The sequence below is a fragment of the Enhydra lutris genome, unplaced genomic scaffold (genome assembly GCF_002288905.1).
Source record: "Enhydra lutris kenyoni isolate GAN:26980312 unplaced genomic scaffold, ASM228890v2 scaffoldscaffold61, whole genome shotgun sequence".
In the NCBI taxonomy this organism is placed as follows: domain Eukaryota; kingdom Metazoa; phylum Chordata; class Mammalia; order Carnivora; family Mustelidae; genus Enhydra; species Enhydra lutris.
This window is the reverse complement of record NW_019154145.1, coordinates 10,298,911-10,326,673: the sequence shown is the minus strand read 5'-3', so window position 1 is coordinate 10,326,673 and position 27,763 is coordinate 10,298,911. Positions and strand designations below refer to the sequence as shown.

At 38.7% G+C, this 27,763-nt stretch overlaps 1 protein-coding gene across 2 annotated transcripts in view; it reads left to right on the top strand.

Annotated features, from left to right (window-relative positions):
• LOC111158619 (USP6 N-terminal like) overlaps positions 1 to 27,763 on the top strand; it is a 141,077-nt gene that overhangs the window by 34,782 nt on the left and 78,532 nt on the right. The window contains exons 1-3 of one of the 2 annotated variants that reach the window (XM_022520759.1): positions 13,617 to 13,671; positions 17,651 to 17,718; positions 19,759 to 19,841. In XM_022520759.1, the coding sequence (XP_022376467.1) occupies positions 13,617 to 13,671; positions 17,651 to 17,718; positions 19,759 to 19,841 (206 nt within the window). Of the gene's footprint in view, positions 1 to 13,616; positions 13,672 to 17,650; positions 17,719 to 19,758; positions 19,842 to 27,763 lie in introns of those variants that run through there. The other variant, XM_022520758.1, reaches the window with a different exon arrangement.

The window sequence follows — 27,763 nt, the reverse complement described above, 5'->3', positions numbered from 1 at the left end:
CGTGATAGCCTAAAATTTAATGACTTCAGCATTTGTATTATCCTTTTTGTAGTTTTTGCCGTTCTCAGTAAAATATTTACTGTTTCACAAATCATCGTGTTGGATAAAGACCTGTTTCCCTGGGCCTGGTTTTCTATTCATATATCGGGAAGGTGGGATATAGAGTCTTAATGTTCCTCTTTCTGCACCATTACAGCCCCTGTGTGTGGATGGCCTGCTAGAGGATAAAGTACTAATGGGTTTTCTCATGGTTATGGGAAGGAAATAGTTACGCACTTGACATAGTTTTTCTCTCTTTGAATTTACATTCTTCCTTCCCTTCCTTTAGAACAGTAAGGAAAACTGGAAGATGAAGGCATTCTATCATAAAAGCTGACGTGGCCCCATGCTTGACCCTCCTCCTGTTTCAGGTCCCTGCAGGCTAGAAGAAGGATTGGTAGAGAAGGGAACATTTGCTTGTGTAGAGGGAGCTACGCTGGAGTAGTATGAAACCTTAACCTTTTCCTGAGGAGGGATTTTTCTCCTAACATTAATTATGTTTACAATTATTAATATATATATTTTTTATATTTTGATAAGGTGGTACATGTACCTGATAAACAACTCAAGGTGGACGCAAGGTTAGCCATTGGAAACTAAGTGTCCTTTCCATTCACTCTCCTGGTTTTAATCTCCCCAGGACAACCACTGTTAGTTTTGTGTATTTTTGTGCATTCCTAACCCCCAGCAGGGTGTTATATGCACTATTCTGAACCCTGCCCTTTTTTTCTCCCTATTTCCAGTATATCTTGGAAATGAATGCAAATCAGTATGTAATTTTACATCATGATTTTTTAATAGCTGAATTGAGGGACACTTAGGTTGTTTCCAGTCTTTTTTGATGGCTTGTGAAGTTGGTCATGCTTATTTTCTTGTAAAAGAGGAATTGGGGTGGTTGTTATAAATGTATTCTGTAACTTCAGATGATATACTCAGTGAGTAGGAAGGAGACAGTGCTTTCTAAGAAATGTTTTCCTCAATGAGAAGGATGGCAGGTCTTTTATGTAAAATGTGTTTTTATAATCAGTCTCCCTGGCGTGTGGTGATATTTCATGTGGGATTTGGTATAACTCATCAGGTGTAGCATTCTCAAAGAGACTTTTTCCACCTACTTTAATTGTGTCTTTGAGTTTACTCTTTAACTGATATAATAAAAAATTCACTTAGAGTTTCATGTAACCTGTATATAGTTTTGGCCAGGTAATTGAGAGTGAGACATTGGTATGGGGATGAGATATATAGCTTAACAGTAAAGAAACCTAAGTTGGAATTTCAGGATATCCAGACAAGATGTCATCTGGAGCCCAGTGGTAGCCCTTTGCTCTTCTTTCATGGGTAAGTTGCATCTAAGATTATTGTCTTTTAAAAAATCCTGAGTACAGTGGTGCTGCTTTCTGTGGAAATCTACATTCTACCACTGCTATTTTTCTCAAGGAAAATAATGTATATGGTGGATTATGTCGGCATAATATTGAAGGAATATTTATTTGAATGTGCTTAGATTGGTTTTTGAATTGGCTTTTGGAACAGAATTTGCATCATTAAAATAGGTTTCCATTTGCCATTATCTCAGTCATTTAATTTTTAATGACTTAGGTCGTAATGAACGAATACCCAAGTAGTGATGATATGTTGGTAGTATCAGAACCAGAGTTATGAAATTTTTACTATGTTTATTTTGCTTTCTTCACGGCCTCAAACTAATTTCTGATCCTGAATTGTTGCCTTTTGTTCTTTTCCTGCATACACTTAACTTTTGCACCAAGGTATTGCCTTCTGTCCAGTTGTACTGGGTAGAATTAAAGGAGAAATGATAAAAGTTAGGAGACTTGCCTTTTTTACCCCAGCAGTGGACATTGCTGTGGAAATAGATGAATAGATGAACCTCTGTATTTATGCGTATCCCTAACCCCCAGCAGGTGTTACATGCGCTATTCTGTTTCCTTCTATGGACCCTACCTCTTTACTAACACATTGTGACTTTCCGTCCTTGTCCACCGTCCTTGTCCACATGGTTAAGTATCTACCGTTCTTGGAAGGCGTGGCTCAAATGTTGCCTTGTAGTGAAAATCTTTTTCTGTCTTCGTTTTTTTCCCTGTTAATTTGTCTGTAGCATTTTTAAAAAGACCTCGATGAAGGGGGATTTATCACATTATTTACAGTGATTCTTTATGTGTTTGATCCCCTCAGGAGATTGTGATCTTTATGAAAAACTACGCTTTATCCATATTTATTTTCATAGTAACTTAGTACAGTGGCATATTCATTGATTTAATGAATATCAGAAAATCTAATCTACCACTTTTCTAGGGGAAAGCTGGTCTTTATATTCTTAATCTGATCTTCACTCACTTACATGACTTATTACTTGGTATTCCAAGTAGAATTTTAGGTGTCCATAGAGATAGGGGAGAATTATTTGAATGACTATAGATAACTTTCTTCAAAAAATGTTTTATAGATTTCCATCTAAAACCTCATTAGAGAACTGGGGAGCAAGTTTGTTTCCCAGGCAGCATACCATTTTATTAAAAAACTTAAAATGTATTTGGGAAAAAATGGTTTTTAATTTTTTGACTTATGGTATTAATGTGATCTGTCTTTATATTAAAAATACACTTTATAATAAAAGTAACATATACCTACTAATGACCATGCAGAAAAAAAATACACAAGGGTAAGAAGAAAATAAAATTGTCTGTAGTTCATCCTCTCAGAGGAATTTAGAGAGTTAAAATGATTGTTAGCATTATGATGCATGTCATTCTTGTTTTTGGTGTTTTTTTTTTTAAAAAGAATTTATTTTTAAGTAATCTCTTTACCCTACCAGGGGCTCAGACTCACAGCCCTGAGAACAAGAGTTGCATGTGACTTGGCTCTTTTCTGTTCATGTCCTTTTTTTGTTTTGTTTCCCATGGTAGTTGATTATTGTTTTATTGTTTGGTATTGAAGTAACTTTAGTCTTCATATGGCACAGTGCTGGAGAAATTTATCGTTTACATCACATGACCTCTGTAGGTCACATCTCGGGGGTTTATGCTGTGTTACCATAGCAAATCAGAGGTACTTCCAAAATACTACCTGCTTTCTTTTTGAGGCCCCTAAATTTTGTGTTTTGCTTTGGTTTTATTTCACTCCCACCATGGGATTTGGTGTTTGTGAAATGAGTGGAGAAAAACAAAGCTACTTTGATAGGCACTAAACTAGACATCTAGGCTCCCTTGTCAGCTAGGTGACCCGCTTTCGTACACACAGTCCATGATTCAGATTCATGCCTAAGGAAAATTACCAGTTGTTACATATGATGACCTTTAGGAGTGTTGAAACTGGTGAAACATTAAAATCTTCAAATGCCAATGATGAAAGCTGGAGTGTTTTGTGCAATATTTATATACTACAAATTGCCAGTAGTAGTGTGTCGGAAATGTTGTATTTTAAAGTTTGGTAGAATTTAAAATTAATGAATCTTTATGCTGAAGAACCTATGTGTTGTACTTAGGGGGAAAAAAGATGCAGTTAAAAGGGTTTAAAAAAAATAATACAAGATAATATTAAATAGAGGGTATAAATCAAAGACAACTAAAAACCATGGACAGGAAACCTATGTTTCCCTGCTCCCTTCCCAGGGTCTGGTGATTAGCAGCCGGTAAAGCATTTAAAAAAAAAAAAAAATAGGTTTGATTGTATCAATATTGAGCTACTCCAGTGTAACATTTGGAAAATTTTGCTTGCTTGTTTATAATAATCACAAACTAGGAAAATGCATTTTTTTGGTGTGTAAAACTCTGGCAGCTTTCTGATATCAGTGGAAGGAAACTTTGAGAACTTGGTTATCTGAAAGTGCACAGGAATAAGGAATTTGGGGAAGTCATTTTCAGATCTAGGAAGATTTTTCTTTTTATTGGAGGAGGATATTCATTTGCAGAAACACAGTCAGCACTCGTAGGTTTGAGCACACTGACTCAGCCAAACCACTTCCTGGTTACGGTTCATTAGTTTCTTGGTAGCTTATACCTTGTCAATTTACAGATATGCAGACATTCTCTTTCTCGCTTCACTTTTATGGCGTTATTGGCCAGAGGATAGGCTTTGTAGCCCTCCAGATAATGGGTTTGTATTGAGACTTTGACCCATAATGTAGCTTTAGATGAGTTGCTTAACCTCTCAAGTTTCATTTTCTCATCTGTAAAATATAAATGCTAATAGGCTGTTTGAGCATTCAGTGAGCTATTGTATGTACTAGCACAGTGCCTGCTGAGTAACAGCAGCTCAATAACATGAGCTGTTAATAAGCACATTCTTCTTCCTTCCCCAGCAGCCTTCAGTGTAGCTGCAGCTTCTGGCCAGTTTTCCCTTCAAAAACACCTCCTTGGCTTCCTGTTGATTGGAGGGCATTTCCTTGGCCTCTTGCCCTGATTTAATGCTACTTTGAGGATCCCTTTTGACAGATTCTCTTGACAAACCTTTGTACATTTGCTTGCCATTTCATTTATTCAAAGATTACGTGGAGTGATTAAGAGCACTCTGGGGCCTTATTGCATAGGCCCAGTGCCACTGCAGAGCGGTGTGATCTTGCAAGTTAATTAACCCAACAATTTTCTTGGCTGTGAAATGAACAATAATGATACCTACCTCAGTTTGGACGTGAGGTCATTACGCGAAATAACATACATAAGATGTTTAGATTGTGCAAAAGAAATGCTGTTATTATGAGCCAGACTCTTAGTTGGTATTTATTATATCTAGTCTCCTGATCAGTGACTTTCATATGTGTATAACACATTTGATGTTTGTTCTGTAAAATAAATCTCACTTATACAAGGCAGGCCAACACAAAATTATTGGTACAGTAACAGTAACAATGGAGAGAATACATGTTATATTAAACATACATACAAATGTGAGATGTGCATATATGATGTTCTTAGGGTTTATTACAGGAGGTGATGACTGTAATTCTATGTTATGAGAGTTATGTGGTGCTGTGCTTGGAGCTTAGGGCACTTTTGTAAAAAAATTATTTGAATGGATGACAGCTTCAGTGTGATATGAACACTTAGATTTATTATTTCCCAAGTTGCTGGCTTTTGATAGCTTTTTTCTTTTTTTTAAAGTAGTGCCCATGCCCAGCACGAGCCCAGTGCAGGGCTTGAACTCACAACCTTGAGATCAGGACCTAAACTGAGATTAAGAGTTGGATGCTTAACTGACTGAGCCACCTAGGCACTCTTCAATGGCCTTATATTCTGATTTGAACCTAAGAGCCATTCAGGAACCATAATACTTGAATAGTCATACTTTAAAAAAATGTGTTAATCCAATTTTTTTTGTGTGCTACTTTGTTGTACTAGGTGATACTGAGTTCTTGTTTTTGTATGCCATTTTAGGCACAGTTTACTATTTGCTTATCATTTTTTTATTTAAAGAGTGGAAAAGTTACCATCAGGTTGAAAATAGGGTTTGCCAAATTATCTTTGGAATTAATTCTGTACTACTGAGGTGGGCATTCTATGAATTCTCTTCCATTCCCTTTGCCTTATGTGTGGTCTACAGGAATCCACTATAATTGCTTTGTTTCTTGTTGGTATCCAAAGGGCTGAATTCAACACGAACTTATAGTGAATATAATTGTACATGCTTTCAGTTCTGAATGAGCTGAAAGTTGTGGAAGTCAAGTAAATGAAGTAGATTCAACAGAATTCTTTCCATAGTCATAGAAATTAATTGTGAGGGCATTTGAGTTAGTATCTACTAAATGCGTAAAGTATTTTAGCAGAGTTAAATTTAGTATCCATGTGGTGACTGGTCACTCAACTATTTTTGCAGGTTGTTTTGTTGTATTTGTGTGTTTTTTGGAATGCTTCATGTATTTGCATGTCATCCTTGTGTAGGGGCCACGCTAATCCTATGTATTGTTCCAGTTTTTAGAACGTGTGCTGCTGAAGCGAGCACCACATGTTTCTTGAACATTTCCTATTATCCTAAAACATACAGCTTACAATATAGGAGGTACAATTGCTTAGGATCACAAAGAATATTTCAAAAAGGTGTTCTTGGACTCTGCATCATTGAAGTCCATTTTGCACAAATAGTAGACAGTTCAGCGTGGTCAGTTTAGAAGGTTGCTGGAAAGAAAACAACTGTTAGAATCACAATTAGATTTGTTTCTAAGAAAAAAGATGTAAGGACCAGCGGAGGTGAGAAGAAATATAAAAAGATCAACCATTTGTACTTCAGCAAAATAGCTTGGTGGTTAAAAACAGGGCTTTGATGTCAGACAGCCTTGACTTTTAAGTCCTGTTCTGCTACTTACTTCCACTAGGATCAGAGTGACTTAACCTCTCCATACCTCAGGCTTCCCATGTGTAAACTGGGGATAGACATACAACTACGAGAGTAGCTTGTGTATGTGAGGTTATGCGTAGTAAATGCTCAACACAGTGGCCGGCACCTAGTAAACTCTCACTAGATAGATTGTAAAGTATCCACAAACAGGGAGTTGTTACCAGTGAGTCTTGTGTCATCTTCTAAAGCAATCATGCTGCTGGAAAAGCAGCTAAGGTATAATCCTGAGTTTGCCAGCAACCTGTAGGCGGATCTAAGTGAGTAAAATGACTCATAAGCTTGTCTTGGTGCTAAGTATCTGTTGTTGACAATTTTGTCATTCAACCCTGCCCCCAAATGTGGGAGTTAGACTCATATTCAACAGCTAGTAATTATGCTTCTCATCAGTAGTAATGGTATTTAAATATTGTTACATCACTCCATATCCTTTTTCTCTATGAATCACCTTACGCATAGGCATAGGAGGTTCTAGTCTGATTTGGGGAGTTCTAGGGAACCGAGAGTGATACTCTTTCATTTCTTTAAGAAATACAACACAAGAGACTGACAGAGGTCAAAATGTCTACTCTTGTTGGCTGATCTGAGGACATGACATTAGAGCGGAAGTGAAAAGGGCTTAGTAGCCCATCATGACTTAGACTTATGCTGTGACTAGCATGGCCGGGCAACTGCAGGCCTCCCCTCAAGATGGGTGCCTTCATGCGTGAAGAGTAGACCAGTAGCCCATGCCCCCTGGCATGTCCCCAGGGGGACTGAGAGAGAGAGCGAGGAGTTCAACCACACCAACCTCCAAAGTCCTTCTGACCCCATGAGAGGAGTGAGGGAGAAGTGGCGGGAGAGTTCTGGAGTGTTCCTTTAGCTGATGTGTCTCCACATAGACTTGAAGCACGATGGTAGCACACTCAGCCAAGTGAACAGGACTCCCTGTCAAGAAAGTGAGACTGCAAGATTCTATGAGTAGATTGGGGAGCTGGCTCAAGGACGACGTGAGGAGGGGAGTAGATTGGAACACAAACATCACACACAAGTCTGTGGTTTTCTTCATCTTTCAAGAGGCTCCCCTATCTTTCTCTTTCTCTCTTTCTCTCTCTCTCTCTTTCTCTCTCATTCCCTCCCTACCTCCCTTCTTTTCTTCCTTCCTTCCTTTTTCCTTAATGGATATGAAGGACTTATAATTAATTAGAAGTGCTAATCAGAAATAGGTTGTGATTTCTTGTATCTGAATTTTACAGTCTTAATAAAAAATTTTTTTAAAGATTTTATTTATTTATTTGACACACAGAGAAAGAGAGACAGACAGCACACAAGTAGGCAGAGAGGCAGGCAGAGAGAAAAGTAGGCTCCCCACTGAGCAAGGACCCCGATGCGGAACTCGATCCCAGGCCCCTGAGATCATGACCAGAGCCGAAGGCAGACACTTAACCAACTGAGCCACCCATGTGCTTTAATAAAAAATTTTTAATGTTACCTTGAAATAGAATAAAAACAAAGCTGATAATCTTTAGTAAAGATATGCTTTCTGCAGTGAAAGTGTGTCTGGAAAATAGTTTAAAATCTAATTGTTCAGGCAACTGGTCAATCAGTTGAGCGTCCAACTCTTGGTTTTGGCTCAGGTTGTGATCAAAGTCATGGGATGGAGCTCTGCTGCCTTTAGGCTCGGTGCTTAGCATGAAGTCTGCTTAAGAGGTTCTCTCTCTCCCTCTCCCTCCCGTTCAGGTCCTCCCCAGGCTCATGCTCTCTCTCAACTAAATAAAATAAAATAAAATAAAATAAAATAAAATAAAATAAAATAAAAATCTAATTGTTAAAAATGAATAGATATCTTAGTGTTTAGTTGGTTGAATAGTTCACAATAGTGATACATTTTGAGGAGATATTTTTATCTTTTTAAGATATATTTGGTGAGCAGCTACCCTGTGTTAGGCACTGTGATAGTGATACCAAGGTGAATGAGATAACTATCTTTTGTTTACAGTTAAATAGACATGTCAACAAATGTATTCAATGAGATATTGTGGGTGTCTGTTTGGAAGTACGCTAGAACAAATGAAGCAGTGGCCAGTTTTCCCTTATACCAGTGGGAACTAGTAAGGTAGGTCCACTATAATTCAAGATTGAATTTGAGAAAAAATGATCTTCTCAATTATAATAAATCTTTGTCAGTAATTTTTTTTATTTTAAAAATTATTTTGTTTCCCATCTTTCTAAAAATTAGGAAGCAAGTAATAGAAGCCTACCCAGGAATTATTGTTAAGCCTATAAGTTTAAGTATCTTCTTAGTTATGGAAATATTAAATACCTTTGCTGATACCAGGTACTCTGTGTTTAAAATATTAGTGTTTAAAATATCTGTGTTCTGAAGGGTGTTAAAAGTATATGCTTGCAAACAAAATAAAACAAACAGCCAACCTATCAATTATAAAATGTTGATCTTTTTATTTGTATAAGGAAAACTCAGACCTTGAGAATTATGGGGGAGACTCTGTGAAAGGGAGCTTGAGATGTAGTTGGGAAGCTTTTTGGAAGAGAAGTCATATGAGCAGTAGTTTTATTTACCAAGGTATGCAAAAAAGAAGGCCAGTGGGTACAGCTTGCTCTGGCCTATATAGCACTGTGGGTCTGTGCAGGTCCCCTGGATCACTGTGGAAGAAAGAGGGAGATCAAGTCAGGGGAACTTTGCTCCCTTTCTCCTTAACCTTACCTACCCGCTTTGCTGGGCAATTGGGCTTCTGTGTAAGAATTTGTTTGAAGTAATGTGTCCTGCAAATTTAATGAAAAATTTAAAAACTATTCGTTTAAAGCATGATATAGTAGAAAATATTGATACCATGCTGATAGTGCTGTAATAGAAATATTTTGAGTGGAAAGATATAAATCCTCTTCACACTGATAATTAAAATAAAAGCTAAAATTGAAGAGTATTTAAGCTTATATATTTTGAATTTTTTTTATGGTATCAGACAATGCATATTAAACCAGAGAAATATGAAGCTATTGTACAGACACTTGTGTGGCTGTTTTGAGAGCAAATCTGGGCATTTCTGAAGACTGGGTTATGGCATTGGTTCTTTCATATATTTAGCTTCCTGCCTTTGGCTGTCCCTTCCTTGATCACGATTATTTATAGTAGTCTTATAATTTTAGCTATGATCCGAATCTTTTGTTGTCTTATTCCCAGTGAACATGAGAAAGAGAGAAGGAAGCCAATGACTTTTCCAAGATTATTAACTCCAGTGGAGGGAGGAAGAAGGAGAGAAGTAGGTTTTGGGGGTTGTACAGTTTTTGATAAGACGTTATTTAATATGGAATTGAGTTATGAGAGATGAAAGTGGGGCTGGGCTGGAGCGCCCAAGGCATGTTGGATTACAGATGACCTCCCAGTGGCGGGAATGGGCGGAGACACTGGGTTAGTTGGCACAGGACTGGCAGGGGGTCGGTATCCCCTGGTATCCTGCCATGCCGTTTCAGAATACGCTTTCAGGGGTGGGGGGCTGGCGCTCGGGTATATGGAACTTGTAGGTGCCCGCAGTTCATGTCATCTCACACAGAGTGACCAGTCACAGTAAGTGGCATTTCAGGTTCTCTTGTGACTAGTGCACCTGCTTTTGTTTAATTTGTTTTTAGTTATGTTTTCGTGTTAATTTCTTAACTCTGCCTATTCCTCCTTCCAGTATTCCTTCCAGCCTCCGATCTCGCGCATGACAAAAATCAATGCTGACGTCTTTAGGAGTGGTGCCTGTTAAGATTTTACCATTGAAAGAGCCTCACTTTTGGTCCGTCTTAGTCCGGGGCATGCTAAGCAAGTGATCACAAACACCCGAAGCCCGCGTAGGCCCCGTCGGTGCTGAGGGCCTCTTTGGGCTGAAAGATGGGGTGGAATGAAGGAACTCAGCTCATAGACAAGAACCACTTACTCAAATTATTTCAAGATAAAAGAGCATTATTTGTATTGAGCCGGAAGTGAAAGCCACTGGGAGCTGAAGCATGAAGCGGCTTCGGGGAGAGGTCCTTCTGTCTCTGTTTTTAGTCGTGGTGACTCGCTTTGCTCTGCATGCCAGGTACTGTTTTCCTCTCTGCAGCAGCTGCTTTTCTCAGTTTCCTGGCCGTTTTTGCTTCCTGTTTTCCCCCTAGCCTTTGGTCACCACTGCCTAGTAAGCCCTTCACCTCCTGATGTTTTGTCTTTAACTCCCACTAAAAATGGACTCCCATTTTATCCTCGTTCACATCCCTTAGAGAAGACTGGTGGAAGAAATTAAGGCATCAGGAGGCTTTGCACCTGTGGAAAGGTTGCGGTAGATACTGTGGAAGCGTTTGAGCCAGCTGAACTCTGTCTTCTGTGCTGGAACTCTGTCGCTTGCTGATTAGCCACCACAGTGCTGCGAGTGGCCGTCTGGAAGTTGGGAGATGCTGCAAACTAGGTCCCTGAGCCCTTACTTCTTCCCTCTAAGAATCAGTTGCTTCTTAGTGGTATTGGCACACCGCTGGGTAGATCTGTAGATATGCACAATCTCCGAGATGAACTGTTAAAAATGAAAAAGAGTAAGGTGTAGAATTATTTGTAGAATGATTCTACTTTTTGACTAGAAAAGGGAAATTGAGGTCTCTGTGTACGCATGGATACAGGCAGGGTCCTGTATAGTGCGGAGAATGTTTTTCATAGGTCACAGCAGCTGCTTTTGGGAAGGGGACTTAGGTTTGGAGTGGGGTCTGTGTTTGCAGATCAGAGTTTGGTTTTAAACACTTGGTCTGAAGTTGATTGTGAGCTTTAAAAGTTGATAAAATTCTTACGTGATCAGAATAATGTCAGTATCATATGATCACAATAATGTCAGTATCATTTACCTCAGTCTCAAATGTTATGATGTACCTAGGAAGGAAGTAAAATCCTACTGTCGAAAGTGTCAAGGTCACTTGAATTCATTTCTCTTATGTGCATCCAATTCAAATGTAAAAATGCCTTGTATACATTTCTTTACATTTGACTGTGACTTTTATCACTTTATGCTTTGCTTGTTCTGAGATTTCCAAGTCCTTTTACCCTCTTTTTGGAGTCTTTTATGTATAAGCTTTTACTGTATCACTAATAATACCCACTTTCTTCCCCAAGACACCTTGTATTCCCTGTTCAAATGTAGGCTGGCTGCTCTCTAGGCAACTACACAGTTGGCATCTGGAAATGTCTAATTTTAGCCTCCTGTGTCTGCCCCTCTTTTTGATTCTGTTAAAGAAAAAATTCTGGCACTTGTTAAAACAACAAAGAAGACTTTGTTCAGGACGATTACAGTTAGTGTCCAGACTGTTGTCAGTATTGTAGAGAGATCAGGCTCCCCTCCAGACACAGTAAGGACAGCGGGGGATTATAGTCAACAGGCAAAGCAAAGGAGTCTGCGGGTAGAGGTGACATCGAGGGTACGGGGGTCCTTGCTACATTGACTGAACAGGATCCTGGGTGGAGACAATGCCAGGATGACCAGCTACAGACTCGTGCTACAGCTGGGCTAGGCGGGCTGGACACAGGCTGAGGCCTGGTCAGGAAGAGGGTTAGGAGGGGCTTGACTGAAGTTTGAAAAAGGAGAGAGTCTCTGTCAGCTCTTTCTGTTGTCTTGTTTTTCTGTCGTGTATCCTGAAATTCTTTTTAAAAGAAACATTGCATAGGCAGTGAACTTTGAACCATTATATTGGTTTCCTATCACTGCAATAACAAATGACCACAAATGTGGTGGCTTAAAACAACACAGATTGACTCTGTTACAGTTCTGGAGGCCAGAGGCTGAAATCAGTTTTACTGAGCCATAGACAAGGTGTCTGGCTGGCTGGTTTCTTCTGGAGCCACCAGGGGAGAGTCTGTTTCCTAATCTGTTCTAACTTCTAGAAACCACCTGCTTTCTTTGGCTAGTGACTCCTTCCTTTCTCACAGCACTCCAGCCTCTTCCATTGTCACATTTTCTTGTCTCCCTTGTATATGGTGCCTTATGACTACGTCGGACCTGGCTGCATGATCCAGAATATTCTCCCCATTGGAGGAGCCTTACGTAATGACGTCTGCCAATCTCTGCAAATCCCTTTTGCCTTCTAAGGTACACTCATAGGTTCCAGGGGTTGGGATGTGGACATCTTCTGGGGAGGACGTGTCATTCTTGAGCTCAGCACAACTCATAATATCTAGAAATGTTTTTATTTTTTCTTCGTGCTTCATTGATAGTTGGGCTTGGTATAGAATTCTAAGTAAATGATAATTTTTTCTTAAAACTTTGGAAGCGGAGTTTCATTATCTTTTAGCTGGTAAGAAGTTTTGATACCAGTTTGATTCTCATTCCTTGGTATATGACTTGAAATTTTCCCCTCTCTCTAAGCTTCTGAGATCTTTTGCTTATATTAAATGTTACAGATGAGTTCAGCTGAGTGTAAACTTAATGCATTAAGTGTCCAGTTACGTGTAATTAACATTCACAAGCATGCCTCTAACAAGGCTGTTGCGTTTGAGCAGTGGTTTCCAAAGTGTAGGCCCTTGACCATCTGAAAGAAGGAAGCATTGAAGGGAAGACAGAATAAATAGAATGGAAGAGAACATTTCACAGTGCCATCCTACAGTAATTATACACATTGTTTCACAAAACATGTGTTTCACTTGTATATGTGTGGTGTCTTAAAACTTCCCCAAACTTTCCAAAACCTTCCAAAATTTAGCATGTATTCTACTTAGTGTCTGAAACAGAGGCTGCAGTCTTCATGTTAAAAATTATGTTAAGATGTAACATCTGTTTGAGGGGAACATTCCTACTTAGCTTTAGTTTAATGTTTTCAATTAAAATTGTCTTTGTTGCTTCATGACGAGTTTTATGCAAAGTGGTCAGCATGGGGCTGATTCTGCAGTATGAGGTGACATGTTGTAAAGTTGTTTGTTTCAAGCTCCCGTTTGTCGTCGGATGGAATGCTGGGTGTGGGCTGGTATGGTTCATGCTCGGGATCTAGCCTGAAAGACATGTTTTTACCCTCAACAAACATCATCTTTGTTTGGATATCTGTAGTCCGTGTAACCACAGAAAGGTCTTTTCTTCTCCCCTAGAAACGTTTTCTTTCTTGTACTTGTTTCACAAAGTGTTTAAAGCAGAGCTGCCTTCCACTTTTCGGTTCAGTTTGTTGCAAGAATGTGTGAGGCACCACCTAACACTCCTGGTGTGCTTGAGAACTGTAAAATAATAATGAGATCTTGGAGTAGATAAGTCTGCTCTATGAGGACTGAAGCTGCCGGTCATTCCCAAGGCCAGACCAATCGTCTAACAAAGGGTAAAGTACTTCTTACATTGGAATAGTTGATTTATACATAATAATTATCTGTCAGACTGGACGGGAGGAAAAATGTCTGTTGTCAATTTTGTTTTAGTGGATTGAATTTGAAATTTAATAACTTTGACTGACTTGTTCATTACAATTTGGGATTAATTGAGTGATACTAAGTTACAATGCCTGCTTTTTAAAAAATGCCATTCAGGAGGATGCTTGCTTCTTAAAACTTCTTGTGTTTATTTATTTATTTATTTATTTTTAAGATTTTATTTATTCATTCAACAGAGAGAGATCACAAGTAGGCAGAGAGGCAGACAGAGAGAGAGAGAGGAGGAAGCAGGCTCCCCACCAAGGAGAGAGCCCGACGCGGGGCTCGATCCCAGGACCCTGGGATCATGACCTGAGCCGAAGGCAGAGGCTTTAACCCTCTGAGCCACCCAGGCGCCCCAAAAGTTCTTGTGTTTAAAGGGAATTAGACGTCTTCTTAAAATGTTGTAGTTGTCAGTTTTTTAAATGTGTCATAAGACTCAGTAGCTGTCATTATCTTCCATAAATTTGTACCCAGGTATGTTTTCCTGTATACTTGAGTATTTAATCCAATGTCTTTTAATTTTTACTGCTTCAGATATGCCTCTTTTACTTTGGAACATTGTTACATTAGATGGGAAGTCAATAAAAATAATTTGATTTAATTTGGCTTGAGTAATGTAATAGAGATTTCTTAAATTTAATAATGGCATGTGATTTAAGTACTGAGTAACACAACTGTCTTTGTTAAATAGGTTCCTGGAACTTTGTGCACACTTGCGCCCAGACACAAGACAGCTGCTGATATCCCTTTGTAATCAATGTTCTAGGGCACTCTTTGTTTTTGCAGTGGAATTTCTAAATAAGCACTCAAAATGAAACCAAAGAGAGGATTCTGGTATAATTCTTAATAAACTTCTCAACTACAGATCAGACATTATGAAACAATATAACTACAGTGAAGTCTGCGTACGGATATTACTGCTTACTCTAAAGATTATTGCCTCACAATGTGGATTATTAAATTATGTCTCTACTACTCCCTCTTGGAAAGAATTGGCATTTAGACGTAGTCTCTTCAAAGAATCAGGTTTGCCTGTATTTTATAAAATCAGTTTGACTTCAGATTCATGCCTTTTTTTTAGCACACATTTGTCAACATTATAGAATTTTCTCTCCACAGGGAAATGCAATGATAAGAAATTTCTAAAGGAATTTAAACATTTAGAGCTTACTTTCTTTGATTTAGAGCCATGTCAACTACTCTAATCATATGAAAGTACGTGATTTTTCTCTCATAAAATTAAGATAGAATTCCATTCAGTTCCAGTATGGCCTCTGTTACTTGCTTAGGTTTTCCTTTCCCGAAATCTCTAGACTAGAGATCATCTGTGGAAAGCTTGCTGTCTTTCAGTTCACCACAATGATGCTTTCTCGGGATACTTTGCATCTTGTCAGCTCCATACTGTTTCCAGTTCTTGTCTTTATACTTTTAAACCTGTCATTGTTAAGTAAGAAATAGGGTTCAGACTCTAGGACTGGTAGCAGGAATGAAGGTGGTATTGACTATATTCAAAGAACACACTCATCCTCTGACTTCAGCCTGATCCCCATAGATCTTCACGCTTAGTTGTTCTTATAATGGAAGTGGAATTTAATAAGTAGTCAACTTTCCTAGTTTGAGTTTAATTTCTATTAATTTGCTATCCCTACGCCTTTGTGGAAGCAGGGGTGTAATGTCAAGCTGGGCAATAGAAGAGGGAAAAGGTATTGACAGGGGTCTGTAAGTCTGGACTAGGATTATGAATATATAATTGAGTTGATTATCCCAGACTTCTGACTACATTAGTTCACTGTGAAAATCTAAACTAGTCTGAATTTTTGTTATTTTATTGAACCATTCTATTACTTATTCACATTTCCCCCAAAGGATAGCGTATTGACACTTTGTAGTCTGAGAAAAGCAGTGAATAAGCATTTTCCCCCCAATAAACGTTTAAAAATTTACACATTTCCCCCTTTTCCAATTTTTATTGTTATATCGATGATATCTCATTGGCCTAACTCCCTAGACTTGGAATTGTTGGGGCGTACCTGTTTTTAAGATTCTGCAGACATGTTATCAAATTGCTTTCCACAAAGATTTTTATACACTGATAAATCTCCCCTCAGAGTAAGCTGCCGCTGATTTCCCTAGGCTCTTGTCAACATTGAGTAACATCAGTGCGGTGTTTGGTCAGTCAGAGATAAGTACAAAGATATTTTAAAGCTTGTATTTCTTTAGTTTCTAATAAGTTTGATTTCTTTTCCCCATGCCTTGGCTTTTATATTTAGATTTTATTTTTACCAGAGCTATATTTGGTTTAAAGATTCAGCAGTCTGTATGGCTTATTTTGAAAAATAGCTGACTGCCATACTCCTCCCTCCTCACAGTCCGCCGCACAGAAGTAACCACCTTCCACTCCCCGGACTGCTTCGTTTTCTGTTTTCTTCCATGGTGCTAGATGGCATGCCTGTGTTGCCCTTCCTGCTTCTGCAGTCAAGCCGGGTCCGCTGGTCTCCTGATCTGGAGGGCCAACATGGGGTTCTCTTCCCTGCACCCAACCTCCTTCACACATCCCTTCAGTCTTGCACATCCCTTCAATCTCAGGGACTTGACCCCTTTCGTCCGCGTTCTGTGTTCAACCCCATCCTTCCCCTCCTTAGGAGCCACCATTTGCTGGGCCTTTGAGGGAGGGGATTTAAAGAATCCCTCTGTTGTCCTTTTAGTGAGTTTCAAGAAGGATGGATATAAAATGTATGTTCCATCGGCCATCTCTCCCTGGAAGTCCTTTCTTGTGTCTTTAGTAATCATTTTTAGAAAGTAACCCTTAAAAATACTGGCTATGAAGTCAGTTGTAGCTGGATGTGAATCCCAGTTTTGCTCTTCATTAGTTCTGTGACCTTCGACAAGTTCGCTAAAATCGCTAGGCTTCATGTTTTTCTGTCTGAGTGATAGAATTCATGTGATACCTATCTTAGAGTGTCGTCGTGAGAAATAAATGCGACAAGACATGTAAAGTGCTTTTCACGGTATCTGAAGCCTGGAGACCTCTTACTGTCTGCCAGAGAGTTCCCGAGAACACAGACATGCTTGCGGCTGCTATCGTTAACTCTTGGGAATTTCTTGCTCATGGCCTTTGCCCAATTTCCAGTGAAATGCTTGTCTTTTTTCTCCTTGATAAGAGGTGCCTTTGATATAGCCTGTTATTATTGGTCTTTTGTTTTTCCTTATGGTACTTGGGATGTAATCATATGCATACTATTTCATGTTATGATCTCCACTGCTGTTGTCAGGTTTGTGTTTCTCACAAAGATACAGGGTGGTAGTAAGACAGAAGGGTATGTCTGTGTGGAAAGATTGGAGATTATCATAGTACTTGGGACAGCTGATGAGGGGGACCTCAGAGGCCAAATGAAGAAGTGATTATTTTCATCATGTAGGAGAAATAATTTTATTTTTAACTCCTGAAGTATATAGTATGCTGGTTTGTTCTGTGGACAAATCACCTCAGTTTGTAAAAGCCTTCTTGAATGTTCTCATCATATACCCAGATGGATTTCATCTGAAAACTTAGAGCTTTCCGTTTGTTTCTACTTTAATACTTATTTCTCTGAAATTAGATCCAACATTGATTCTTAAGGGATAAAATTTATCATCTCCCCTAAGTTAAAGCTATGTTAACAAATTTGCTTTTTTAAAATATCTGTACTATTGAAATGGCAGATGCGTCGATATTTCATAGTTGTAGTTACAGATACTTAACTCAGCCTTTTAAGTTTATTTGGTTTTTGCTAGTTTGTCCTTTTAGGCAATACCAATTTATTGTTTTATTTCTCTTTTGTCTTAGTTTTTATAATAATTAACTTTTGGTTCTTTAAATAACGGATCATCTAAATTTGATCTCCACAGATTCGGACCAGGATGTAGCACTCAAACTTGCCCAGGAGCGAGCTGAAATAGTTGCTAAATATGACAGAGTAAGTATTCATCTTTACTCTTTGAGTAAGCATTTATTAGGGAAAGACATATAAATAGAAATGGATTTCGTGTTTGGAGAGCTTAAATTCAGAAGCAGTTTGTTTACTTCATGTGGCAGTTGAAGTCATCTTTCTTTCTCTCACTTCATCTCCAGATTTTCTCTCCCACTTTCCCTGTGCTGTGGCCACTCTGGTCTCTGCGGTTCTTCCAACACACCAGGCTTGCTCCTGCCTCTGGGCCTTTGCACTGGCTGTTTCTTCTGCCTAGAACACTTTATCCTGGATATTTTCATGGCTCATTGCCTCACCTTTTTCAGATCTTTACCCAGATGCTGCTATCTTAGTGAGATCTTCTCTGACCACACTGTTTAATAACTCGTCAGCTCTCTGGATCTCTGTTCTCTTCTTTATTTCTCAATATAGCACTTACTATATCAGCATACTTCATATTACACTTATTTTGTTTGTTGTCTGCTCTCACTCCTAGAATGTACACTCTGAGGGTCAGGATTTCTTTTGTTTGACTTACTCTTATATCCTAAATATCTGGAATAGTTCCTAGCACATGCTAGGTATTCAGTAAATTTTTGACCATGGCACCATATAGAATTAAATACCCATTTTATTTATAATTTATATATGCTCTTAAAATTTTAACACACATCTGAAGATTTGAACTTATACATTATGTATACTCTCCATTAGCATTTTATCTCTAAGTTAGTTATGGAATCTGGTTTTTGGTGCCCTAGAATATCACAGTTGTTGACAATTTACATGTCTTCTTATTATTACTTTACCCCTTGAGGTCTATAATGGGTTGGAGGCAGTGATTTATAAATGTCATGTTTTATATTTATCTCAGTTGCATGTAGTTACATATCTGTTATTTTTTGATTATTTGGGAGAGTAACAGGAACATGAAATTACAGAAAGCCATCTGGACTGTGCCCTTCTCCTGGAGAGGCATACAGGCAGGCACTGCTCTACTTAATAGTTACGTTCCTAGAGTTTGTTTTTGAATTGGTTGTTTGGAGCATCAGACACAATTTCCCATTATTGTGAATAGGTTTTAGTGGAGTCTGTGAAAAAACCTAATTAATTTATTTAACTGCTTAACTAATTTAAAACCAATAGGACTATCATTCATTCATGTTTGCATGCACTTCCCCCCCCCCCCATGCAGTTAAATCACAATTAGGAACTAGACTAGCCATTGTGCAGTCATTGATAAAATATGTGCACATGGAGGGGTCCACAAGACAGTTGGGTATTGAGTCTGAAATTTGATGGACCAGTGTAGACATTTGATGTTCCTTCTCTAATCCATGCTAATTAATGGCTTCAAAAGTAAATCGAGAAGAGCAATGGGCTGAGGGCAGAGCTGTGGGCACACTGATGGTTAAGGGGGACCCATGAAGACCCATGAAAAGAAGAGTTAGATGGTATGAGGAGAGCCAAGAGAGGCTGGTGTGATGAAATTTGAGGAATGGGGGCGAGCAACATGGACAAACGCACTGAATGGAATCTACTAGATAGGAACTGAGCAGCATCCACTGGATTGAACAATGGCAGATAATTTTTGATGTTGGCAAGAGTAATGTCAAGGCTGATGTAGCTGTGAAGTAAAGAAGTAGAGAGACAAGGTGGATAGCTTACGCTTCTGGGAAGTTTGGATGAGAAGTAAGAAGTAGTTTTTTTCTACAACACATGTTTTAGTCAGAGTGGCTTTCTTACCCTTCATTGCTCTGTCTTTCCCAGTTGACTTCTCACATAAACCCAAGTCTGATCAGGGCTTAGCTGCATGTCAGCTGTTGCTGGCACACAGGATCTTCTGAAGCTTGTCATGGGGGAATAGTGATTTAATTGCCAAAAATAGTTTTTGTTTTTTTTTTTAAAGTTAATTTAGGCTGATAGTGCCTTATTTCTAGCTCTAATTATTAATTCATAAACAAAGCTCCTGTTTTGGGGACTTTTTCTTTTAAGTATTGTTCAGTTTTATAAATTCCCAATAATACCCTTCTTTGTCCCCAATTACAGGGACGAGAAGGTGCAGAGATTGAACCTTGGGAGGACGCCGATTACCTTGTTTACAAAGTCACGGATAGATTTGGCTTTTTACAGTAAGTTGCATCGATTGAAAGCTAACTTTTTTATTATAATGTTTCTATGGTGACCTGTTATATTGATTTTCTTCATTTTTAATCGCACGGCTATGAATAAGGTTCCAGGAGTAGTCCTGCATGTGCTTTTGTTACTACATTCCTGGCATTGTTAACCTCTATGATTAACATTGAATTATATTGTTAAGAATACAGTCTTTAATACTTGTTGTGTTTTAGTAAGAACATAAAGTGTAATAAGTGAGTTGTATTAATAATTTAGCAGAATTAAATGGAAATGAATAATAATTTGCATTTCAAAAATAATTGCAAGACATTTCATTTTATGTAAATGCATTTTATTTTTTTTTAATCTTTTTTTTTTTTAAAGATTTTATTTATTTATTTGTCAGAGAGAGAGAGGGAGAGAGAGCAAGCACAGGCAGACAGAATGGCAGGCAGAGGCAGAGGGAGAAGCAGGCTCCCTGATGAGCAAGGAGCCCGATGTGGGACTCGATCCCAGGACGCTGGGATCATGACCTGAGCCGAAGGCAGCTGCTTAACCAACTGAGCCACCCAGGCGTCCCTGTAAATGCATTTTAAAAATAATTAGCAGTTAGAACTTCAGTGTTACGCAGCCTAAAAATTAGCTATGAAAGGAAATGCTGTTGATCTTTCCCATAGTTATAAATGTCTTTGTGTTATTGCTTCTCATAATTAATTCCATTTATCCTGAGTATGTTATATAAAGAGTTGAGAGAGGTCTGGACTACTGTAAAGGGGCTAACGTGATTTTGACTCTTGAGAACATCCCGCTAATGATGTGAATTCTGCCTGTTCTGGTTCCGGTGGTGTTTGGGCAGATCCCTACAGTCTAGATCTTGACTTCAATTCTATAGTTTGCTTGCTTCCATCCAATGTAGTGAGTAATTTCTCATTCAAATTTATTCTTTTCCAGTCTCATTAATTATAAATAGGAAAAAGCTAGAGTTTTTTTTTTTTTAATGTTAGGATATATGATTACATTTTGAAGGAAAAAATACAATTTTTTGGATAGTTCATAGCAGTAACTTGTAGTACTCAGACTTTGTTTTCTCCTTCTGTTGAGTTTTCTTGCATTTGGAAAGTATTTTTCGGTATCTTGTTTTTCTTTGGATAGGGCAAGTGAACAAAGTGAAGAGAAACAGTTCTGGGAGTTAGAGAATGTGTGCCCTTCTAGTGCCTTCGCTTGTTGCATTAACCCTTTCACGCCTCGTTTGTAAAATGGAATCACCACTGCTCTGCGTACTTTAGAATATGGTGGGATCTTTGAAGAAATAAAATGATAGCATGCCATATAAGTAATGCCATATAAAGGTCTGGACAAATATAAGGTATTATTATGATACTTATTGACATAACCACAGTGTTCCCTTGAGTAGTTAAAATGAGAAGACTTTGAACATAACAGATTAGCAGAGCAGTATTTAACTATGATGAAAGACTATTCTTAAATTAAACCCCCACTTCCACTTTTTTTTTTTTAAATAAATCAAGCTTGACCACAAATGTGGCGGGAAATGGTTACATATTCGTGTGGGTTAGTGTGCAGATCTGAGGTATGTGATGGAGTTTTAAAGGACAGTTTGAGCTTTCAGCCCTGTCAGGATCAGTGGGTCCCAAACTTGTCTGCACACTAGAGTCATCTGAGAAATTTTTCTTAAAAATAAATTTCTGGGCTCTGTCCCAGATTTCGATTCAGAGGGTGCACTATAACTTACCTGATTTTGACCTTCTCAAGTGACTGTGTATTGGGAGCGAACCACCAAAAGAGATGTTTATACCATAAAATGGTCTAATATAATACAAACTACATGTGAAAAACCTGTGTATTCCAAAAGGATCTAGTAATTACCTAAAAATCTCTTTTGCTCATTGCTTGAAACATGTTTAGTCAGTCCATTATTTATCTTAATAATATTAGGTAGTATTTATTGAGCACTTACTTTGCCAGGCACCGTTCTAAGCCCTTTACACAGGTAGCTCATTTGTTTCTCTCAAAAACTCTATGGGATAGGTACTCTTTTTTATCTTTTTTTCAGATGAAACTGAAGCAGAAAAAGGTCAACCACCTGGCCCAAGTTGTGTTGACTGTGTTAGATGTGGGATGTAGACCTTGGCAGTCTTACAGCAGGGCCTGTGTTTTGAACTTCTGCAGTATACTGCCTGTTACTGCTGTCCTGTATTTTAAATAAGAAAAACACAGAAGTGCTTTGACACACCTAGAAAGAAATTTGAAGGCAGTCACTTGTATGAAGGTGAAGTCAGATAGCTAAGCTCACCACCTCTTTGAAAATGAAACCAGTTGGTACCAGTTCTCATACGATCACACTAATTTTTAAATTTATACCATGGTGCAGTCCTGCAGCCTCCAGCACAAACGAAAATAAGGAAGCAGAGAAGTGGATTTTGATATAATGTTAGGCTTTGTTAAATTTCACCAAACTAATTGATTTTTGTTACCATGCCTAATAGAAGTAAAACACTTTCCTCGAGAGGTTGCTGCTGGTGCCTTCCATGGCTTGCCACTGTAGCCTAAAGTTTTTTTGCATTGTTGAATAAGTAAATAAAGCTGGCCTAGCCCTTTAGATACTGCTTTCTATCACACCTTGATCAAAGAGCATTTCTTTCTGCTCTTTCAGTTGTGTGCAATTTTTCATTGGTTCTGCAGTGAAATTGGGTTTTAAATGTCACTGTCAATGCAATACAGTGGCCACAAGTAACTTTGTGATCTTCTCCGAAGGCCGCTGACTTCCTGTCTGATTATAGTTTTAGTAACTTAAACTGCTTGTTATGATACGCGACAGCACTAACAACTGCAGTTGTTAGTGCCTAACTTGGCTTTTTAGGAGATTTCACAATAAATGTAAAAATTGTTGCCAAACCGGCTTGGCTTGATGCTGCAACAGGAAGGTCTTTGTTTAGGATTCAGAAATGGGGAGTTACCCCTGGTCTGGACGCCTGTGACAGAGTTACATCTGGAGAATGGAGAAACCAAACACATTTAAGAGTTAGAGAAATTTCGAAATTTGAACTTTCAGCATTGTTATAAAAAGTAGTCACTGCTAGTCTGTTCAGCTTGGAATGCTTGGAATTTGGATAATGATAGAGCTTTTAGGTCAGAAGTTATTAATAGCATTAGAAGGAAATTGTATCAAAAATAAAGAAAATTAATATCAAGCTTCAGATTTTCAACTAATCAAAACATGTATATTTACAAAAATTAGCAGATTGTTTGTAATTTACTATGACTACATAAATATTTGAAAGCCAAAATAAAGGTGTTTTTGTTTTTGAAGAACCTCTGTTTTGATGACAAGAGCTTGCGAACTCTACTTGTCCAATCCTTGGATTAGAGTAAATCTTAACTTAGACATACTTAACTGCAGAAACAAAATTTAGTCAACATATTCAGTTTACTGATTTTAACAAATTAAGTTTTACTTTCCCACTGAAAGTTTGTCTTACAGAAATATGCCACCTGAGGTATTGAAAAATAACAGGCACATGTACTCTAGTTAATAATTCTTTTAAGTTTAAAGCAGATGCAAACAGATTGAGTTAAGGCCCCTCTCTTTCCAGGGATGACCATGTTGTTTTTACTTCATGTGTTTGCATGAGGCATGGCTTCTTGCTCTCCGCTTGGCATTTTCTTTTAGCAACTTCTATGGACCTCTTTCCTTCAGAGGACAAACTTCGTTTTTTAAAGTGGGGTTAGGCAAACATTTTCTTTAAAGAGTTGGATGCGAAATATTTTTGGCTTTGTGGACCTTGTGATCTTTGTGATTCAAACTTAATGACTCAGCTCTACTGGTGTCGCATGTAGACAACCACAGACCATCCATGAGCGTGGCAGTGTTCATCGAAACTTTATTTCCAAATGCAGGCGGTGGGCCAGATTTGACCCATGGGGCTGTAGTTTGCTGACCTAAAGGAATACTCTGCACTCATCCAGACTTCGGTCTTTCCTTCGTCTGCTTGGAGAATACTTAAGTGGCAAGGGGAAGGTGCATATATGCGTGCCAGCAAGCGTTCACCCTCTTTTTTTCATATGTTCACTCAGCGGCGTTTAGTGCCTCCTGCAGTCTGCTGGCCGCTGTGTTTGAGGTTGGTGCCACGCTTTACATGCATATTTTAGACATCGTGTGTAGCTTCTGGGAAGGCAGCAGTCCTCTGCTTTCCCCTTAAGGCTGTGAAGATTAATGCACGCCATCACAGAAGTTTGAGGAGGGAAAATTCTGTGGCATTCAGTGTTGTGCACACAGCAGATTTTGTATAAAAGGTTTTAGATATGGAGCAATAATGCAAGAAAATCCATATGGGAAAACTTGACCACCTTGTTGCTCTTTCATCCGTCTAAGCAGTCTCAAGACTGTTTTCACAATTCAGCATCTATCGATTGTGGAGGGAATGGACCTCGTAAGGAATAAGGCCGCATAAGACACACCCACAGCTAACATCATACCCAGTGGTAAGAAGCTGAAGCTTTTCCTCCAAGATCAGGAACAGGACAAAGATGCCCACTCTTCCCACTTTTATTCACATAGCGCTGGAAGTTCTAGCCGGAACAGTTAGGCAAGAAAAAGGAATAAAAATCCAGATTGAAACGGAAGAAGTAAAACTGTCTCTATTTGCAAATGAAATGATTTTATATATAGAAAACTGTAAAGACTCCACCAGAAAATTGTTAGAACTGATAAATGAATTCAGTAAGGTTGTGGCATACAAAATCAATATATAAAAATCAGTTGCATTTGTATACATCGTAAAAACTATCAAAAAGAAATGAAGAAAATAATTCTGTTTATAACTGCATCAAAGAGAATAAAATAGCAGGAATCAATTTAACCAAGGAGAAAAAGACATACTATGAAAACTCTAAGACATTGATGAAAGAAATGTAAGATGATACAAATAAATGGAAAGAAGTTCCATACTCATGGATTGGAAGAATTGTTTTGTTAAAATGTCCATACTACCCAATGCTATATACAGATTCAGTATAATACCTGCAAAATGCCAATGACCTGTTTCGCAGAAATACAGTGTGTACAGTCTTAAAATTGTATGGAACCACACAAGACCAAAATAGCTAAAGCAGTCTTGAGAAAAAAGAACATCATGCTTCATGATTTCAAACTCTGTTACAGATCTTGAGTAGTCAAAGCATTATGGTATTGGTGTAAAAATAGAGACATAGATTGATGGAACATTATTGAGAGTCCAGAAATAAACCTATGCATTTATGGTCAGTTAATTTACAACAAAGCAGCCAAGAATATACAATGGGGATCATAAAGATCACTCTTCATTAAGTGGTGGTAGGAAAACTGGGCAGCTACATGCAGAAGAGCGAGTGGATTAAAGACTTAAACGTAAGACCAGAAACCATAAAACTCCTAGAAGAAAACATAGGCTGTAAGCTCCTTGACTTTGGTCTTGGCTCTGATTTTTTGGATCTGATACCAAGAACAGAGACAACAAAAGCAAAAATAAACAAGTGGAACTACATCAAACCAAAAAGCTTCTGCACAGCATATAAAAAGGGCAACCTACCAAATGAGAGAAAGTATTTTCAAATTAGGTATCTGATAAGAGATTAATATCCGAAATATATAAAGAATTCAGGCAAATAAGTAAAAAAATATCCAATTAAATAATGGGTAAAGAACCTGAATAGACATTTTCCCAAAGAAGACATACAAATGACTGCCAGACACATGAAGATACGCTTACCATCCCCTATTATCGGGAAACCCAAATGAAAATCACAGTGAGATATCACCTCATACCTGTTAGAATAGCTGTAATCAAAAAGACAAGAAATAACAGCTTTGGGCAAGGACGTGGAGAAACGGGAGCCCCCGTGCACTGCCTGTAGGAGTGAAAATGGTGCAGTTACTATGAAAGAAGACAGTTTGGAAGTTTCTTAAAAAATTAAAACTAGAACTACTTAGGGAAGCCTGGGTGGCTCAGTCAGTTAAGCATCTGCCTTCGGCTCAGGTCATGATCCCAGGGTCCTGGGATTGAGTCTGGCATTGGGCTCCCTGCTCAGTGGGGAGCCTGCTTCCCTCTGCCTGCTGATCCCCCTTCTTGTGCTCTCTCACAAATAAATAAAATCTTCACCCCCCTCCCCCAAAATAGAACTACTTAGGATCCAGCTATTCTACTTCTGGGTATTTATCCAAAGGGAAATTACTATCTCAGAAAGATTTTTGTACCCCGCCCCCTGCTGTTAATTGCTTCATTGTTTACAGTAGCCAAAACATGGAAATAACCTAAGTTGTCTGTTGATGGATAAGTGGATAAGGAAAATGTGTGTACACACACACACACACACACACACACACACACACTCACACACACACGCACAGAGGCATATTATTCAGCCTCTGAAATTTTACCGTTTTCACAACATGGATGGACCTTGAGGACATTATGCTAAGTGAAATAAATCAGAGAAAGACAAATACTGTATGTTATCATTTATATGTGGAATCTAAAGCAACCAAACAAAAAAAATGAACTCCTAGATACAGAGAACAGGTTGCTGGTTGCCAGAGATGGGATGGGGAGTGGCGGTGGTGCTGGGAGGTAGGCAAAATGGGATAAAGTGGTCAAAAGGTACACGTTTCTAGTAATAAGGTAAATAAGTCCTGGAAATGGAGTGTACAGCATGGCGGCTATAGTTAATAATACTGTGTTGTATATTTCACAGTTGCTAAGGGAGTAGATCTTAAAAGTTTTTATCTCAAGGGAAAACCCAAAACATGTGTAGCTGTGTGTGGAAATAGATGCTAACTAAACTTAAAATAATAATCATTTTGTGATATATATATATATATAAATCATTGTGTAGTACATCTAAAACTCATACAATGTTATATGTCGGTTATATCTCAATCAAAAATTTAAAAAATAAATTTAAAAAATGCATATGAAAAAAGGTTTGGTTAGTAGGAGTTCAGTAACTGTCTGGGGATATGGTGACGTTCCTGCGTAGGCAGGCAGGTCCTGGGGTGGGGGTTGTGACAGGGCAGAAGGAAATCATGTAATATATCAAGATGGAGAGAAATCCAACACCTGGTCCGTCTACTTCTGGGTGTCGCCTCCGGCTGACTTCAGTTGTGCGCTTGGCCCTGCATCTCTCTCTCCCAGGGCTTTCAGGAGTATGGCTTGATGTTAAGGTGGGGCGGGATGCTGAGAGCAGTGCTGTCTCATGTTGAATTTCACAGGTGAAATTCACGTCTGTAGGACGTGAGCACCATAGGCCATGTGGCCCGAGCAGATAGATGATCAGCCCCACTCCACGGACGAGTGCAGAAGTTGGTTCTGATTCAGTGCTGGGAACAGGCACAGTGAGGTCTGTTAGTCTCGTCGGGTCAGTAGGAGGACGCCAAAGAGCTGTACCCAGCGCCTTCAAAGAGCTAGTCGTGCGGTCAGCCGCCGGGGTCGGCGCTTCATTTGCAGTTGGGAAAGTTCAAACAAACAGTTATCAGGAGCTGCTCAAATCAGCCGCACAAAAAGCTGCTCTTGCCCAGGGCAGCCTGCTCACCCCAGAAATACCGGTCTCAATGTGCGCAAAGGGTGTCAGATGTTCCTAGTTGTTCAAGATGTCCCTGCTGACCCTGTTCACCTAAGAAACAAATTCCAGCGGTGCCAATAAGCCCTTTTTCTGCCAGTAAGTGAAGAAGGGATAGATGTACTTTACCATTCATACATCGTTGGCTCTAGTAATCAGGAGTACAGATTTATTAGCAGGGAAATGTAGACTATGAGTATAATGAAAATTAAAAAAAAAAAACAAAAACAACCCAGGTGTCACCTTCAGTAAGGTGAGAGTGGACATTTTACATTAAAAAAAAAACTTTTATATTAAATCCTCAAATTTTTTTTTCTTTTTG